The sequence below is a fragment of the Elgaria multicarinata genome, chromosome 7 (genome assembly GCF_023053635.1).
Source record: "Elgaria multicarinata webbii isolate HBS135686 ecotype San Diego chromosome 7, rElgMul1.1.pri, whole genome shotgun sequence".
NCBI classification, from domain to species: Eukaryota; Metazoa; Chordata; class Lepidosauria; order Squamata; family Anguidae; genus Elgaria; species Elgaria multicarinata.
Window position 1 is genome coordinate 62,012,002 of NC_086177.1, and position 14,692 is coordinate 62,026,693.

The window sequence follows — 14,692 nt, forward strand, 5'->3', positions numbered from 1 at the left end:
AGCACAGTAATGCTTTGATACAGATGCTCATGTCCAGAACCACACAAATTCACCAACATGAATACTTTTACATTGATATTTTGAGTAATAGATATTGCAATAGATTGAGATGAGTGACAACGTATTTAACACACTGCCTAACCCTCTAGCTACTCCAGCTGACATTTCTAACACTCACCATTCCCATCCAAACGCTCTGCTGCCATTTTTCCACAGAAAAATTAAAAAACAAGAATGTAAGTTTTAATATGTTTCAATTAAACAAAAAGCAAACGAGATAGGGAACAAGTACTGGATATTATAAGCTATATCTGAGCTATAAGTCCTGAACAATCAAGAAAAATGTGATCAGCATCATCTACATTACCTCACTCATGCGTCCCGGATGACACAGAACAACTAATTCCTTCTAATCCTGTTACCTATGCAAAGCAAGCTTACACAATTCGAAAAGCTCCCTGCCTTGAAATCATTGCAATCACTATTTCTACTTCTAACCTTACGCCTGCTAGACATACGAAGTATCTTTATACTGCTCCTTGTTTTTTGTACTTCTTTTTGGGCCACTCTGCTACTGGTTGCATTTTAAGAGCCATGAGAATCTATGAAGAATTCAAACTTTCATCTTAAGGTTTCTCCAGCACCTATCTCATTATCCCATTTTGCAGCTTGTATTTTCCCCTTTCCAAGTAATAAAATGCATAAACATAGTACTGTAGCTTACTAATTACACTTCTAATGTCCCAACAAATTTCTTTGAAGGCCAATAGGATGTTCTAAATGTGGCTAATTAATAACTACAAGAGCTTATTTTGTGGTTGTGATAGATGTTTCATGATTTTCCCATAAATTAATAAATACAGAATAGATTACACTCAAAGCAGAAGCATTACTTGATATTCTATAAACATTTCCTCCAGGCACTATTCTACTTGCCTAGAAAGTTGCATTCTAAAAATAAATAAATTAAAAAGCATTTTTTTAAAAGCACATTTCATTTAAATACACAAGAACAGCTAATAACATTCTTCCATACCTCACTGGTTAAACGTATCAGGAGAGCAGCTGCCTCTGAGTATTTGCTTTGGCTTTTTAATATTTCAGCACTAAGCAGCACACATCTCTCTGCCAGCATCATGTTCCTAAAAAAACCAAGAAATGTAAATCCAGTTATGTATGTCTTGCAATGCTTGTTTCATAAGTGGCACCTGACAGATTAGTATATGAATTTGTCACATTTTAATTAAATAGAATAGCTACAGCACTTTTATTAAAAGTAGTCTCATGGGTTGAGTACAAGTTAGTGAACAAGGCTAACCAGCAATGTTATATACAAATTCACCTGTTCTATTGCTATATGGAATGTCTGCACAGATTTTAACTTGGCTTCATCTTTGGTAAAACAGTGATACAATTCAAAAGTTGCTATATAATTTAATATTCTAAAGTGCCATGTGTTTATTTGCCTTTGCCTTTGAATAGGCCAGAAGTAACATTGATGCTGGACTTAAAACTACATCTCCTGATACCCTATACTTCTGATGTCACATGGAGTAATCACACATTACTATTGAGCAATGAAAAAGACAGAAGATAAATAACCACCTACTTGCAGATATCCCTGTAGGTTTGAATGGCAGTATCCATATAATGAGCAGGGTATGGCCTTGGTGCTCCCGGCTGAAGAAAAGCAGATACTGCTGCCATTTCCTGTGAAATACAAATAGTTATTTAACAAGTGTTTTTGCTACAAAATTTAAATCACAAGGTAAGCTATGTGCAAGTAAATTTCACATACACAATTATTGGTCAACTACATTGTTTTTAGGGAAGGGGATTTGTGTTTCAGGGGGCACAAGACTGAAATGATTCACTCTCACACTTCTGACAAAATCAAATCTAATTCGATTAAAAACAAACTAACATGGGTTTATTTTAACCTGGGTTGGCAACAGTCACCTGGAAGAAATAGCATTTTTCTTCAAATAAAAAATGTATGATGTGAAATACTAACTGTGTTCAGACAACACGATAACCAACAGTGGTTTAAATAGTCAACGGTTGGTTATTTAACCACCGTGAGTTATTGTGTAGAGGGAGTTTTTTAACCAATTTGGCCAAAATACCCAACAAAAATAATCAATGCTGTGCAGAGTTGGTGATTTGAACCTTCATTGGTTAGCATGTTGTGTGGAGGGCACCATTGGTTATTTCCTCAGCCACCATCGTTTATTTCCTCAACCAGAGAGCTGCAAGGCAAGGGCAGTCAAAATAGTGGCTGCCACTCTAGTCCAGCCAGCAGGATAGATTTTTGGCAGAGATGGCTGATGGGATACTAGCGGGAGGACAGAGGTGGGGAGAGAGGACGGAGGATGAGTGAGTCAACTCAGCATGGACTAATAGCCAACTCAACACTGATCCTAATCCACACCACGGTGGATTATTAACATGTGGGGAGTACCCCATAGATAAACAACTGTTAGGTTGCTTATTACCCCACTACTGTGTTGTCTGACTTGTCCCTGTTTGAGAAGATTATAATATGTGAGACAAAGCTTCCTACTGTCCCTGAATCTAACTGTTCTGTTCGTTTTCTTTTTCCCCTGGACCCACATCTGTGGTAAGCACATGAGGAGTAGTCTCTGCACATCAAAAGAGTTGGATCAAGCACTATCTGGTTTAATAACACTTATGACTAACAAATTAAAATTCAAGAATCTAGTACATTAAGGCACAACAAATAGCTGGCAATTCCTTTACAATTTTTACTTCACCTATTGTTCGAATATAAACTTTCGTTTTCATTATAAAGTACTCACACTCTTTTGAAATGAATATTTATATCACATAAACATTTATATATCCTTTTTTGTTCTAGAACACTTTAAAAGGTCCAACCACAAGCACGTTTAGTCAGAGACCAGCCAAGTTGGTTGGGGAATGCTGGGAGCTATATGACATTTTTCAATCTAAACAAGTATAGGATTGCACCGTAAAAAGGCTTTTAAAAGTCCACTGGGCAATGTAAGGAAAGCTTAGAGCTTTTAAATCTCTCATAGAGATCAGTGGAATTTAAGCAGTCAAGATTGCTTTTGCCTCATTTAAAATTAGTCCAGAAACTTACTAACAATTTCAAAAACGAAGTTTCTTAGTTCACTTTTAGGTTGTTGTTAGTTAGCTTAAAACCCTAACATGAAAAAATGAATAATTTCTCCTCAGAACATTCCCTACATTTTTAATTTAAGGACTCGGCGTAGCCATAAAATATATCTAAAATCCAAGGACAGTATCCAATGCTGCCTGTGCACTTCTGCTGATGTTGCACCACTGAGACCCACTGCTGGCACAACAGGAAGCTAGCACTCCCTAGGGCAACCTCAGTAATGCACCAAAATGCTTGTTTCCAGAACAGCGGAGGTGAGCAGAGCTCCCTTCCGCAAGCTCTGCTGACCTGTGCCATTCCAAAAATGAGTGTTTCGGCTTGTTTCTGGTTGCTTCAGAAAGCATTAGCTCCAGATTGTGTCCATGGTCAGTCCCACTGGCACATAGGGAGCATTGGACACTGCCTCTCGTTATTTATTTTCACATGTTTTCACTTCTCTTATTGCATAAAAATAGAGAAGACCAAAGGTCCATCTAGTCCAAGAGTGGGCAACTTTTGTCTCTACAGTTATTTTGGCCTACAACTCCCATCAGTCCTAGTCAGCACAGCCAATGTTGAGGGATGATGGGAGTTGTGGGCGAAAACATCTGGAGACACAAGTTGCCCACTCCTGATCTAGTCTTTTCCAAGAAGCCCACAAGCAGGACATGAAGGTAACAGCCCTCCCCTATTACTGGTCTCCAGCATTTGGCCTTCAGAGGCATACTGCCAATAAACAGGAAGGCTCCATTTATCAATCATGGTTAATAGCCACTGATAGATGTATACAAATGTGTAATGCCCTTTACGCAAGCAGCCATCACCACATGATCTTGTGCAGCAACTTCCATCGTCTTGGAATAATAATTAGTTTATTCCTAGGTGCGCAGAATAGGGGTATGCTGACATGGATTACATGAAATAATATGAACTGATTAGGAAGCGCATATAACTAATGTTCAACTAAAGAGAGACTACTCCAAACCAGGTATTTAGAAGGAAAAAAGACAACTGTATACATTTTTCAAAACAGTCATACTAATGCACCAACCAGTGCTCCTGCTGCGTAAAGCATTGCTTGATCATTCAAAAAGTCTTTCTTTGCCGTATGATAGCAACTATATGCTAGATCATAGTGTTGCACCAAGAAACATAAATCCGCCATTTTCCTGATTTGAAGTTCTGGTGCTTCCGGAGGGTACCTAAAAACAAAAACAGTGTGAAAAATACAATTCAAGGAAAACAACACATACCACATTCATAAGAACAGAAGAATCAAACAAAGGTACAACTATTCAATATTCTGCTTCTCAGCATTACTAACCTATTGTCTACAGATGCTCAAAAGAAGAGTTTAACAGTGACAGCCATCCCCAATCTGTCCCAAGTATCTATTAATCAGAGGTATACTGCTTCTCTACATAGTTCTATATCATGGCTAACATTCAATGATAGATCTCTTCTCGATTCAGCTTAAGACTTGTTTTCTAACACACATTGGCATAGAGCTAAAGTTTTCAGTCCATGAACAAAAAAAGAGTTCCACTCATGGTGCTTCATGAGCAGACATTTCTTCCAATCATGGAGAAAAACGTTGGATCCAATCCACTAACTAAATGCAAATAGCATCTTTAAAAAAGAAAGGAAAAAAATACCACTTCTAATATCAATGATACCCTGGAAGGTTTTCTTTCAATGTACATCCATTCCTATTACACCCACAATGGAGCCATTGCCATCTTAACCAGTTGTAAAAGCTGAATCAATAAATTCATGCAGCTGAACCAAATACAGTGCCAAGGATTTTATTTAACTAGTGTATAATTACTACCATTTAAGACAAAGATTGCTGAAGTGATTGTTTAAACAAACTAGCATACAGATTCAATGGCCTGGTTCAGAGGGTCCCATACAGAATTAATAAGTTGGAATGTTTCTGAGCCTTTTTCAGACCCTTCTCTCCCCCTTTCTTGGTGCACAACAATTAAATCAGCAAGTTTTCAATGAATCATAATTTCCCATTATGTCCAAGCCTGGAGGCTATGGTTACCAGGTTTGTAACAAGTCAAGATCTTAAACTAACCTCAACCTCGTGTTTTAAGATTTTGGCTTATTCTGTACTGGGTATATGCAGCTTCCAGGCTTAGACATAATGGTAAACTATGGCTAACTGAAGACTTCCTGTTTTAATTGTGGTGACCTGAAAAGGAAGGACGGAAGAGGCTGGGAATAGGAGCAAAAGGCTTGTACATATCTCAGCTTATTAACTGAAAATGTCATTGACTGCATTCGGCAATCTGTTTGTCAATGACAAGAGAAACAAGGAAACATATGGAAATCAGTCAAGCAAAACCTAATAAAAGCCAAATACTCTAAATTTTTATGATGAGTAAATCTACTCACAACAAACCAGAAGTGCTTTTCAGCTCATTTACACTTTTCTCTGGAACTTTACTGCCACTAAACCATTTTTTGGTTGCAGTAAACAGTGATCGACTCAAGCCTTTCCTGGATATCAACTGAAAATAAGATGGAAATGTTATACTATTAATTACTTGTAAACTCAGTGTATTATTTAAAGTTAAGAGTAAAGAAATGTTCTCATAGAGATTCATACCCATTTACAGATACTACCATTGCAAAATCAAGACCTGAAATGCTCAATGTGTTTGTCATGTAGCCTTCCGAATAGGAAAAGTATTGAAAATAAAGTTGCCAATAGACTGTTATCATACAAATCTATGGTACAACCACATTTGGGATACTATGCACAGTTCTGGCTGACACACTTCAAAAAGTATATAGCAGAGTTGGAGAAGGTGCAGGAAAAGGCAACTAAAATGATCAAGGGACTGGAGCAATGTCCCCATTGGGAAAGGTTATAATGTTTGGAGCTTTTTAGCTTAGAAAAAAGGCAAGTAAAGGGGGACATAATAGAGGTGTATACAATTATTTGTGGTGTGGAGAAAATGGATGAGAATTTTCTTCTCTCTCATACAGTAGTAGAACCTGGGGTTATCCAATAAAGTTAACTGGTTGGAGATTCAGGACAGAATTTACTTCCACAAGTTGTAGTGATGGCAACCCAACTTGGAAGGCTTTAGGAGGGATTAGACAAATTCATGGAGGATAAGACTATCAATAGGCCCGTTCACACTTATTGGCAACAAATCGTGGGTTAATTCATTCACCTTTTATGTGCAAATTGAGTCAATAGCTACTAGACACTATAGCTACGATATGTCTCTGAATGCCAGTTATTGGGAAACACTAGTAAGCAGGTGCTATTGTGCTGATGTCCTACTTGCGAGCTTTGCATAAGCATATGGCTGGCCACAGTGGGAAAAGAATGCTGGACTACAGTAGATAGACCTTTCATCTGATCCAGCAGGGCTCGCCTCATGTTCTTTATAGTTTTAAATTTTATGTGTAGTTCTATATGAAAATCTGGTGCAAGCATAATCTTTAACTATAGAGAAAATATCAGGAGCTTGCTAAATGATCCCATAGTCCCGGTCCCTCTTACATGCAAATTCTTCCCAACCTTCCTTTGAGGGCCTTAGAGGTTCCACCTGCACCAGCCTTAATCATGGTAGCCCTTAACTTGGGTTCAGACTGTCAGGAGAAGAGTAGGAAGAATTTCCAGAGGAGATGGGAAGGCTGGGGAAGCGAGTGGTAAGATTATGTAAGATTCTCCTGATCTCTTAACCTAGGTTAAGAGACCAGAAAATGAAGCATTCTAGATTAGCTTGGAATGTCATACTCTATTCTATGGTTAAGGATAAGTCTGCAACTGTGAACACAACTCTGAACACATTTTGCACATGCACTGCAATGAAGCTTTAGTGGCACAACCAAGTGTTATTTTTGAAATGTAGAACCTAACCAAGTCAAAGAATTAAAAACACAACCCAACACTAGAAAATAAACACACACAGTGCGGGTTCAAACATTTTGTATTATGTGTGTCTTACCTTTCCTCCAAGGGAACAAGATGATGATTTTTCTTTTGAATTTGATAAGATTAATGAACATTTTCCCTTGAATATAAAAATGTTGAAATGGATAGATCTAATAAAGCTGTGTTTCTTGCCATGTTTAAAGCTGTATGCACTGGCTGATTGTCTCATGATCTTAGTGCTATTTAGAAGTCATTGATGGTCAGTTGTAAAAAGAAAGCAGGTTTTGCACAGTTAGCCCTATGGAGTGCTTAAATTTCATGAAGGTGAGAGTAAAGTATGTTCAGAGCAATATCTATCGGTGGGAACACAAAGGGCAGTATCCTACAAAATCATCCCATTAACACAAATTATGCTGTGCTATAAGGGACCTCTAGCACAACACCAATAGCATTTGCTTGTGCAATGGGATTCCCTCAAAAACGCATTGTGGAAACAAACACTACTGATATTGCCTTAGAGGTCCCTTATGCTAGTGTAATGTAATTTGCATGAGCAGAATTGGTTATTGCATTAAACCCAACTGTACTGGATACTGCACAAAGTGTCATACCTTTCAAGTGAAGCAGGTCTTTACCTAAATGTAACATAATTCCTAGAGAAAAGGTGAGATGATCAAAGGTCATCTATGCCTGCAGCAAGATACAGGAACTTTTCTTCTCCCCTACCAGAAGATGGACATTGTACAGTAACACTACAAAAACCTATAATACTGCAGAATTTAGGATCAGATGTAATTAGTGGATAAACAGTTAACAGCAGGATAATTAAAAACTACCTGAATTTGTCTAAATGGAACAAACCAGCAACAACCAGATTGGGAAACAGTGTAGAGCAGACTCCATTTATATAGCCCAATCCACATTCTTAACTCAGCAACAGAATACCAGAATCTATCAAAATTAGGACAGAGATCTGTGAAAACCTTACCCCAACTGAAAACCCAACCCCAAAATGTATCAGAGAGAATGGACCAGAGAGAATCACCACCACAACAATTCTTAAGTAATTTTATATTCGTTTTCTCTAAGATAGATATAAAAGGATTCAGGATTAGAAATGCAAAATTTCCAGAAATTTTGAGGCCATGAAAAAATCATTTTTCTATCTTTTTTTAAAAAAACCGGATTTTCGCCAAAAAACTGAAAAAATAAGTAATACTTTTTTTTAGTGCTCTTTACAAGATCGAGTCACTTCATTGCTTTAAGACAGCCTTCCCCAACCTGATACCCTCCAGAAAATTTGGACTTCAGCTTCCATCAATTTCAGGCAGCACGGTCAATGGTGGGCACTGTAGTCCAAAACATCCAGAGGGCACCAAGTCGGGGAGGGCTGCTCTAGGAACATAAAACAGCCTTTCTGTTCCTAAAGTTATTTTATGTATGACTTAGCTTGCTTATAAAATTATCACTATACTTTAAAAATAAACTTTTAAACTCAGTGAATTTGTAATTATTGTCTGAATAGATTAGAACTACATTAAGTGAAAGCTACAGCATCAGAAATACAGATCTCTATAAAAACAAAACCCATACTCAGAAGAATGTATATTTACTGTCAAGAATGCACTCTATTCACATGTTGGGAAACTGTCTATTAATAAGAATGAAAGGAATATCTATGCTAGGAATCCTACAGAGAGGATAAAAAAAAACCCTACCTCCCACCAAAGTTTCATTATTTCCAGATATTTTACAACTCTAGTCTTTCTGTAAAAGTGTTATTATACAGTTTTTAGAAATTATTTTGTGGGGAATAAAGTTTGGGTAATAATATATGAATATTTTTGTCTTAAATTCTAAAAGAAAATATTTCACAATCCAACATTGTTCAATTTGTGGGGGGACAGGACATGATCCTCAGAAAAAAATGGGAAAAGCACATTTTTTTCCTAATTTTTCCAGTTATTTTCTGGACCTTCACATCTCTATTCAGGATTATGAAGTAATAACGAGATAGATCCAATGGTGCTTTTCGCAGAAGGAATGCTTTGTTAATGCTATGAGGTCGCAGAAACTATTTAGACATTATTTCAAAATCCTCTTCACATAAAAGAATCCTTCCTCAACCAGCAGAGGCTCCTGCAAATGGAAGTGCAGGGGGAGGGGCAGAGAAGAGTGACTGTTGCCTATTCACTTCCCTTTGCAACCTCCCACACCACCTTCCACACTGTTCTTGAGGATCTCCCACCCCCCTGCAACCCGCTGGAGCAAATATTGAGGAGGCTGCTGTGGGTAAAAGCAGTAATTAAAAATCATCTCCCAACCCTCTGCTTCCATTAGCATGAGCCTCCTCTGGATTGAAGGTTTGTCTACCAACAGAACCTTAAGCCAAGAACCTCTGATATAATTAGCTTGCTACAACAACAGGATTTATGATATTATTGGGACTGACATAACTGTCAGAGTTTCTGGGCAGTATCCAATGGCTGTCCTATGCAAAGTTGACCAACTGAAATGAATGAAACTTGTAAATCACAACAACTCCCATTAATTTCACTGGGTATACTCTATGTAGACCTAACATTGCATACTACCCTCTACCAGGAAAACTGTCATTCATTCATATCACACTGAACAACTCAAGTTGTTAAAATTAAGTGGGAACTTGCTTCATTGTACAACAGAGAGCTTAATTAGTTTCTGTCATGATAACTGAAGAAAATGTGTTATGCTGAAAAATGCCGAGATTATTGTAAGCAGCCATTTTATATAATTACTCAGCACAATGTCTATTCTTCTTGACTAATATGTGTTGGAGTTTCCCTTGTAATTTCAAGATGCTTCATTAATGTTGTGAGGCACATAAACTTATTTAAAACCCTTTTCTTTGTAATTAATGGACAATGCAATTTCACTTAAAACTGAAATACCAGAAAATTAACTGTGTATATGGCATTTCAATACCAGAAGGCTATTTTAAAACAAAGAATTTTAAACAAGGAATGTTCATTATTGTTTGATCATGGCTTGTATAAGAAGGACTAACAGGGCTCTCTTCTCATCAGTGAGGGGGCAAACACAGACAATGGCTAGGTTTTCAAAGAAGACAATAAACTCATACTAAGAAAGCCAGCATGGTGGACTGATTAAGAGTGTTGGACTAGGATGGAAGTTCAAATCCCCACTTGGCCATAAAGCTCTCTGAGTGACCTTAGACCAGTTGCTAACAGGCTTGTTGTGAGGATAAATTGGGGAGAGGACTCTGTATGCCACCCTGAGCTCCTTGGAAGAAAGGTAAGATATAAATGAAATACTTAAACAAATGGTGTTCCCATTTTCTTCCTAGCTGCAATCACTTGTGCCATGCTGAATGCTGTTCTGACCTTCAGAAGCCACTGAGGGCACAAGGAAGAGGGCAGCCCCAGTGCACACTTTGCATAGCTGTTAAGACCCCAGCCAATTATGCCAACATCAATATCATAGGTCTTGATAATATATGGATCCTCCATTAGATTAACCACATATTTGAAAGGACAAGGCATTCATACTAAATTCTAAAGGCATTAGTAAGTTGTAATGCTGTGCACTTTACTTGAAAATAAACCCCATGAGTTTAGCAGGATTTATACCCAATTTATAAGCACAGGATTTTGCTGAGCCCGTTACAGATAATTCAGGTAACAAGGTATGCACCTGAATCTATTTTGAGCTTATCATGTAGGGGAAAAAGCTATTTTAGAGGAAGAATGACTTACCTGGTCATTAAGTTGCCTGATAGTTTTCTCGATGTGTGGCAAAAGTCCTCTAAAAGTGAATTCCTGTATGAACTGCCGAATTCGATCATGATCTGTGAGTGTCAAACAGGTGCCATGAGGTGTCCATGTATTTGACTTCTTCGATTCAAGCATGGATGCGTTTGGTTTTGCATAATCAGTGCCATCAAAACAACTGTCGCTAGTGTGATCCAATTGGAGTGGATGAATCTTAAAGTTATTTGATAAACCATCTAGTGAAAAACATGTAAACAATTACTCATTAAACTGAACTCTGATTACAGGATTACAGTGTATTAATTGATATCATACCTTTCTACAAAGTACTGAAAGTTATTATATTAAAATGTTCAGTTCTCTATACTGAATGAGTTGGATCCAGAGTTGTATGGAGCAGAACTCAATGAACTTGATCTCCAATGGGTGGGAGAAGTGATTTTTGCTGATGCCCTATCCCCCACTGCAGCCTTTGAAAATCTACTCCAGAGGGTTGGTGGACCAACCAGAACAGCATAGGAAGTAGCACTGAGGACTGCAGGAGGAAAGAGGAATTGATGAAAAATTGTCATCCTACCCCAACCTCCAGCAGGGAGTCTCCAATGGATTCTGGTTTCCTCAAAATCAACAGATACATAGGTTTAGATAGAAACCAGTATACTGTTACTGTTACTCCCTTCCAAATTATGTTAGTTTATATTATTCAAATAATACCAGTGTGCAAATATTTTTTAAAAATGCTTGATTATATATAGGCCTATTTTAGATTTCCACATTCTGCATGAATACCATTTTGGGGTATTTTTACTGCAGCTATGGCTAACAAATTAAAGTACAGAATATATAGATTTGCAAAGAAATATCCTGCTAAATTGCCAGGAGAGAAGTCACAAAAACTTACAAAAGCGAAGGAGGAACTGGTAAATCCAGGTGACTGCTACCTGTCATTCGGCCAGCCTCCCTAGCTATGGGCTGATGTATTATGTTTCACCGAAAATCAGAGCTGTCATGGCTCTGGCTTCAGTTTATCTAAATAAGCATATGCAAATTCTATGCACACCATTTGAAGAAAATGTGGAGATTCCAAAGTGAAGGATTAAGTATAAAGTTAGAATTCTGACAACTAAGAATGTCAACTGGAGAGAGACTGAAGCTAACTCTCAGCAGGGCCTAGTGAGAAAAATCTGAGTAAAGCACCAAATTAAGCATTAACTAAAAGGAATATGTTTTTTAAGCCCCCATACAAGGTTGCAATCTGTGAAGTAATCAGCTATTGAGCTATTTGAGAGAAATTAGGCAAAACTTAGCAGACATTTACCAATATAACAGCCTACAAAAGTAATACCACCATTTAGATAGGGCAGTCACATTTCCTCTCCAATATGAGGGAATTCATATGAGATCAGAATTCACCTCTCCAAGAAGAAAAAACAAATCTAATATTTAAACCAGTGACTATATAAGTAGATAAAAACATGTTCAGTCCCACAAAATAACCTGAAGCAAACAAGTAGCATACATGCCTATGATATGTTATTATTTAGACAAATGCCAACACAAGACATTTAGAAGAAAAGCACGTTCAAGGCTGTGTTAAAATCTGAGAGGCTTATAGTACATAGCGGTAAATATCATTCACTATTTGTATAATTTTAAAAATGCAATATACCTGAAGTTTTTCTAATTTCATGAGTAATTTCTCAAAGTGCCAGTACTTTCTTGTTTATTTCTATGAATGGCTTACAGCACACCACAACTATAATATCACCTTGTGCTTTGGTTACTTTTCTGCTGAGAAGTCCACAAATGCACTCACCAGGTCACCGGTAGCAACTATCTTTTAATCTGATGAGTGCAGCTCAGAAGGGCAGAGACCACACCCAATAGGGTGGCACTGAACTTCAGAAATCCTTGGAAAGCAAGTTTCTTTTTAAAGGCATACAACCCCGTTTTAGAACTCACTTATAAGAGGGCAATCATGACAAAAGACCAGAGTCATACTAGAAGTCTGACCTGAGCAGTTCTAGGACTTCTGGGGAAAGCAATGAACAGCTATACCGTGATATAATGGATCCCTCTGTTGAATGATCACCAATGTTTCAGCAGAAGCTCTTGAATAATTCATTAGGGAGCCAGCAGCATCCCTGCCCAGCACTTGATACTCTTCTGAAAGCTCTAAGTATTTCTTACAAAAACTGTCATAGTAGACTAGTTTTATTCTCATGTTTCAAATCGGGGCTGAGCCCAAAATATAGCAGATTGCAGAAGAGCATTTTATGAGCTCATAGCAGAACTGAGATTTGAACCCAAGAAGTTCAGCTCATAGTACATACTCTTAAATGACAGTTACACCATTATAGATCACTGGGTGTGTGTTTTTTAAGTAAATTGTTATAAAAAGAAATATACCTTTGGAATCATTATCTAACCCATCCACTGGTATAAAGTGATCGGAATTCTTATTTGAAATTACTGTATATGGACCATCTTCATAAGGTTCCTGCCAGGATAGAACATACAAGGAACAGTTTCAACGTTTTAAGACAACAACATCCTGGAATCTTTTAGAAATCATTCATTTCTTTCCCAAACAATTTTGCTTCGACACTACATTTTAAAGTTTTATAACTTTATTTAAATATACTCTCTGAAGACAGACATAACAGGATTTCATTAATTTCCAGATCAATATTTGGACAGCAATCTTGCAAGGGTTTTACACTGTGTACATACTCAAGCACAAAGAAGATAGAGGGATAAGAGGACTATATACAATATTTAGCTACAGATCTCTTTTGGACAGAGTGCCCTAGGCCACACTTTTTAAATCTCCATAAAATCATCTGAAAGAGTGAAACCAACACAACCTAAGTCTTTCTAGCTAACTTTAAAAAGTAATAGAGGGAGAACAACATTTAGTAAGCTGGTTATCTCTAAGGGGGCAATTACAATGACAATAAAGTGAAATATTCATTGAACAAAATTCCTCTACCTCAACAAACAACTTCATAAATAAAAATGTTTTATTTTATTTTGTACTCCTACACATCTACTAAGTGCAAAATACATGTGTCCCACTCGTCAAAATATACTATAATAGGAACCAAAATTGATTAGCTGCCCCTAGCCCTGCATAAAACAGACCACATTTAGACATCATCTACCTCTAAGAGTAATGCATGAAAGAACAAGTAATGCATGAAAGAACAAGTATACTCCTGTTTGTCCCATTATCTGATATTCAGAGATCTATTGACTCTGAACTTGGAAATTCCATTTACCATCGCTGATAGGAGGGGTTTTCATGGACAGAGCTGGGGTGGACGTTTAGTAGGAGCTTTGGGTAGGTGGCACAGAGGAAAGATATGGTAGGGGCAGTGATTTTTAGCACCCCAATTTTCTGGAAGCACCAGCTGCACTGAGTATATTATATATGAAAATCAATCAAAGGAAGCTAAAGCTTGACTTCGATTGGTATGTAGAACTGCTTTCCCAATTAAGTTTTTAAAAGCTAAAAGAATCTAGCTAGCAGGAATGGAGCAGGAGGAATGGCTAAATAATTTATGAGAGGAAATAAGGACAGACACATTGTTGCAGTAGATATTTTAAATAAAAATATACCTGGGTTTGGATACTGTTTTTCTGGAGGTATTGGCTCCAGGGGTCAGGAATCTGTTCATCAGCTACTCGATTAGACCCACGAGAATTTATCTTAAGTAAGTAGCATCCCTGAGTCCCATATCTCTGCTTCATTTCTTCATATACTGAATCAGCCCTGAAAAAGTGTTAAATATGGCAGATATATTTTCATTGCAATCCTACTGGTAGGAGATTCAGATTCATCTTTATACTTACAATATCTTAATACCGATATATACT

The 14,692-nt window shown here is 37.4% G+C and overlaps 1 protein-coding gene across 2 annotated transcripts in view; it reads right to left on the reverse strand.

Annotated features, from left to right (window-relative positions):
* The window catches only part of TRAPPC8 (trafficking protein particle complex subunit 8), a 63,285-nt gene that overhangs the window by 31,603 nt on the left and 16,990 nt on the right, over positions 1-14,692 (reverse strand). For both annotated transcript variants that reach the window (XM_063130680.1, XM_063130679.1), the window contains 7 exons: positions 14,435-14,588; positions 13,223-13,313; positions 10,799-11,049; positions 5,546-5,661; positions 4,194-4,344; positions 1,610-1,710; positions 1,037-1,142 (listed from right to left, as the gene is read on the reverse strand). In XM_063130680.1, the coding sequence (XP_062986750.1) occupies positions 1,037-1,142; positions 1,610-1,710; positions 4,194-4,344; positions 5,546-5,661; positions 10,799-11,049; positions 13,223-13,313; positions 14,435-14,588 (970 nt within the window). The remainder of the gene's footprint in view (positions 1-1,036; positions 1,143-1,609; positions 1,711-4,193; positions 4,345-5,545; positions 5,662-10,798; positions 11,050-13,222; positions 13,314-14,434; positions 14,589-14,692) is intronic.